General features: G+C 36.3%; 1 protein-coding gene across 2 annotated transcripts; it reads right to left on the minus strand.

Annotated features, from left to right (window-relative positions):
• LOC142634971 (uncharacterized) lies at positions 1 to 4,162 on the minus strand. Of its 2 annotated transcripts, XM_075809204.1 has the most exons (4): positions 4,026 to 4,100; positions 2,634 to 2,694; positions 1,112 to 1,434; positions 1 to 237 (listed from the first exon to the last, which is right to left on the minus strand). In XM_075809204.1, the coding sequence occupies exons 3-4, from the start codon at positions 1,386 to 1,388 to the stop codon at positions 158 to 160; spliced, it is 357 nt and encodes a 118-aa protein (XP_075665319.1). In that variant the 5' UTR covers positions 1,389 to 1,434; positions 2,634 to 2,694; positions 4,026 to 4,100; the 3' UTR covers positions 1 to 157. The 2 variants fall into 2 exon arrangements, with proteins under 2 accessions (XP_075665319.1, XP_075665313.1); XM_075809198.1 differs by lacking the exon at positions 2,634 to 2,694 and having other exon boundaries at positions 4,026 to 4,162.
• Between the last annotated feature and the right edge of the window lie 692 nt (positions 4,163 to 4,854).

The following is a 4,854-nucleotide window of genomic DNA, read 5'->3' on the forward strand; positions in this document are numbered from 1 at the left end:
TGTTTAAACTATGTTTTTTTCTTCTTTTTTTGAAACAACAAGCAAATTACAGATACATGTGGTTCTATACAAGTGGTTTATGTCAGTGTCAAACAATAAACTTGGAACAAAAGTCGATGCATACATAGATAGGGGAAATAGTTCCAAGACACATGTATTAATAATCAGGAATTGAAGCGAATCGATATCCTTTGACACCCCTCCATGCATAATATGCTAATCGAGTCTCATAAAAGCCTGCATCCACAAGTTGGAGACCAATATAAAGATTGTCAATTGATTGTGCTATTGAGAAATGTAGACTTTTCAGCAGATCCATAAGGGGAAAGTAACACAGCAGTATCAGAAACATAAATTATGCACAGTATCATAAGCCATTTGATAAACAATCCCTCAAAGTAGAGAATTACTAATTCATAAAATCTTTCTTTACTTGATGCTCTTATGAAATCTTTATCTGCTGACTCAAAACAACACTCTATTAAAAAGACACTCAAGGCAATTACTTCTACAAGTGTTAGCTCACATATGGTAACAAGATTGGAAACTCAATGAACATCTCAACACTTGCTTTTATCCTTTTGAAGGATTATGTACAATAATATGGACATTCATGCTTTTTGGAGCAGCATATATGTAAAATTTGTGACAGAATCACGCTTATGTAAGAAAATAATGACTCACATTGTCATGCTTTGAAGATAAAATAACACCTATGCATGAAAATAATGACTCATATTGTCATGCTTTGAACATATAATATGTAATACTCACCTATACTGTAGGCAACTTGAATTAGAGCACTACAGATAAGGTCCTAACCTTAAAATTTTGTTGATAATAGTGCAATATAAAAGTCAAAATCTGAATAATTTGGCCTCCCTTGTGATCCACCCACCTTTAATTTTTCTTTAGATTCTTAGTTTGTATGAAAGGGGATGTCATGTATCAGTTAAACAACTTCAGATTTTTTTTTGGAGGGGAAAATGCGGGGGGGGGGGGGAGGTTGGTAGTTGAATGACTGACTCCAGTTTCTTAGACAAGTTAAATAAAGCTGAATAAATTACAAATGCTCTCATTTGTCACCAAAAAAAAAAAAGTTTTGACATACCTGGGAGGAAGGAGAGAATTCCTAGTGCCAAAAGGCCATAGGCCTGGGATTGGTCGCCTCCCATGTGACCAGTCATTATGAAATATGAAAGAAAGAGAAGCACTAAGCCGAGAGAAAGCAGGAAAAGTGCTAGGGCAATGGATTTCCATGGGATTTTATCAAATGCTTTGGGTGAATAGTCAAATCGAGGATCATATTGTCTTTTTCCAGAACTGCCAAAATCATTATCTTCATCAGTAGGAAGAGGGCTATATTGAACATTTCTTCTAGATGCCATAGCAACCAAACTCAACTCTTAATCCTGGGTATGTGTAAACAAACACCTGAAACATTCAAGTTCAACAATCAAATTAAGCGCCCTTAAACATATAGTGAAATAATAGAACAACATAAAAAAAGGGGCAAAATGCTTTAAAACAAACTAACAATTTCTTCCTCTCACAACAAATTAAAGGTCAAAATCAGGGCCCACCCATTGGCACCAGAAAGCAAAATACATCCTAAAATTCAATAAAAGTCTCCCCAGATAGACATACGCTGCAACTTATGTTGGCTAGATAAAAAAAGGGGGGGGGGGGGGGGGGAGGAGGAATTACTGTATTTCACACTATGCACCAAACTTAGCTATATGGATGAGTTCCTTGTCACAAGGTAGAGAAAATTTTGATATATTGACCAGACTAAGGAAAAGATAAAAGGAAAATCCACCTTGACACTTTTTCCAAAACCTACACTATGTTCATCTCCTCCATTCCACATAGCTTAAACATAAACTTCATGTCAGTAGAAAGCACATGCATTGCTCTACTATACATAAGATGTCAAAACCGCCTAAAGAAAATGAATCTAACCTGTATATATATTTGTTTAATTTGAGACCATCCATAGCATAATAAATAAAATTTAACCATCAATATGAAATTTCTGTCTTAAATGTCAGAGCTCTTATCCCATTAATAAAATTAAACATTTCCAACCACAACAATAATAAAATCTTCCAACCCAAAAGATGTTCCAACAAAAATAATTCATTTCCATAGAGTCCAAATTTCTCAAGCACTTTTATCACATCAATTATTCTCCAAAATGAAAGATCCTCAACAAAGACAAAATTACAATTTCTCAAACACATAATCAAAGCTCAACAGTAAGGTTCCAATCTAAACTCAATTGCAACCACCTTTACCCGAGGACTCTCTAATCCACAAATTGCCTCAAGAATCTGAAAGGTGGGGATGAGATACTTAGAAAAAAGGATTTGCTAATCTAGGGCATGGGAACGAGCCATTTTACATGTACCTCACGGCCTATCAAGCATTCTTGGCAATCCTATGCATTAAAATTATCGCTAATTTAAAATTAGGCCACAACGTGTTTATCAAAGGCAAGACAAGGTGTTTCCTGTGGCTATCTATAGCACCTGATTCATATATAGACTTGCCAAGGATCATTCATGCTTATTGTATGCAAAGAAAGTTTAGAAATAAGAATCGCTAGTGGGCCTAGGTGATCAGCCACTTACCTCTACTTGGTCACTTGCTTCTTTTCAAGGATTTTCTCGAGCTTTCTGCTACCTGCTGACTCTGAGGAAGATTTTAGTTTGGTTTTGGGCTATGAGAGAAAACGGCAGGGGAGGTGAACAACAAAGATATATGCAAGTTTAGTTAAGGTTTCGAGTCTATATACTAATTTGCCCCCCAAGCCTACTTTTTTTAATTTTTTGAAGTGGCCATCTAACTCGCCTTTTTTTTTTTTTTTTTTTTTTGAGAATCAAGTCAGCATGTTTTTATTCAATAGCTAGAGAATCAGATATAAGAACATCCATAGAGTTCAAAGTTCTATGGAAACAACCATGCCTACTTTCTTATACTACAAATATATACAGTTCTAGGTTCTCGCATCATTTGGTCTTACAGTCTAGGTCCATTTAGAGAAATGATACTTGGCTTGGAACAAAATCTACAGTTGATGAGATAATAACATAAAACAATTTTCATACAAGGGGCATACTGATAACTTAAAAAACTGTTCTAGTCTTAGCCTTACTCATAGGCATCAACATATTTGTGTCATGCATTCCAAATAAACAACATATATTGATCCATGCCCCCACAGTCCGGAGAACAAAGAATTCAAGCTCTCAGTTTAGTCTTCCATCACATTTTTTTTTCCCAATTTTAATAAAAGAGAGAAAATTTTAAATTATACGAAGTTCAAAATAAGGGTCAAAATCTAAATTCTTTAAACTTTGATTAAGCGCACTCAAAAGAATCCCATAGAACTAAATTTCACCTTCACAAAAAAATTACCTCCACTAAACCAGTGACATGATTAGCATAAATCAAAGATTGTCAAACTCAATGACCTCACACTCACCACCACACTGCTCTCCATCCTCAAATTACTAAATTGGGAGCTATCCCTCAAATTTTCATACCCAAAAATTTATACTTAAAAATCCTAAGACCTTCCAACATGGGTTTACTCTTTCAACTTAAATCTCTTCACAAAAACCCTTAACTTACGAACTTCATGGATCAAAATTTAGACCACAGTTATGCAAACAAAGTTGGCAAAACCAATTCATTACAGACAAGCACTTCACCCCCACATTATTTTCAAACAAGTCATGATAAAGACGCAACCTTTAGAGCTATACATACACCCATATATGCAAACATTCATCAAAACCAGAAATTTAACAGATTTTCAGGGCCTAAGAAAACATAATACTATGATAAAAAAAAAAAAAGCAAAACCCATTAACCAAAATCATCAAAAACAAACAAAACAAAACTGAAAATTACTTAAAAGTCATTCAATTCTTGTATAGTATAAGTACAAAAGATTTGGACTTTTACAAAGGAAAGTGGAAAAGACAGTTGAGGGAGTGATTGAGTAAGAGGACGCTCACCTGAACAATAAGGTTGCAGAGTATGAGCTTTTGCGGTGGCGGAGGAGGATCGGATCGGATCGGAGTTCCAATTAAAATCTAAAACCGTGAGACTTCTGCCTTGGAGTGTATATTGACAAGTCGTCTGTGACTGTGACTTGGTCACAGCATTAATCTCAGCCGTTGGATTCAATGGGTCAAGGAAAAGAGGGCTAATATTTTTCTTCATTGGTCATATTTAGAAAATTGTGATTAACTAATTAATTTTTTTTCTTCTTGTGGGGAGTAAAAGGACCCGAATGGGCATATGGGCCTTTGGACTGTAGCATGGAGGGCCGACCTACTCCAGAATTAAACTCTACAAATTGGCCCATACGCCGAGGATCCGAGGGTACAGTCGAGAGCGAGCTTCTCCTCGGACAGATCCAAGAGAACTCAAGACTTCATTATGAAGGTCAAGGCACAACTCTGGAAAGACTAATGGTTAAAAGGGGACACCCTGAACCTTCTAGATACACCAGTGTTAAAGAAAATATCAAGTGCAAAGGCTGCCACCTCCGCATTAAAGGCTCTGCACCTACCTCCCTGGCCGCATTAATGGGGAAGTGACCCCTGAACAGTAGGGCTGAAACTTCTAGTCACTGTCCAAAAGGTATCAGGGAAGGAAGTATTTAAGGGGGGTGGAGGTCAGAGAAAAAAGGGGGATCGGTAACAAAGAAAGAAACTAAGAATTGTAACTTCTAAGGAAGAAATAGCAATAATACAGAAGTGGTCATCGGTTTACGTCCGAGGAGGCCTATTTTCAGTTATCTTTTGTTATCTACATGTGTTTGTAACTCTTAGCCCGTTG

This window comes from Castanea sativa, chromosome 1 (genome assembly GCF_040712315.1).
Source record: "Castanea sativa cultivar Marrone di Chiusa Pesio chromosome 1, ASM4071231v1".
NCBI classification, from domain to species: Eukaryota; Viridiplantae; Streptophyta; class Magnoliopsida; order Fagales; family Fagaceae; genus Castanea; species Castanea sativa.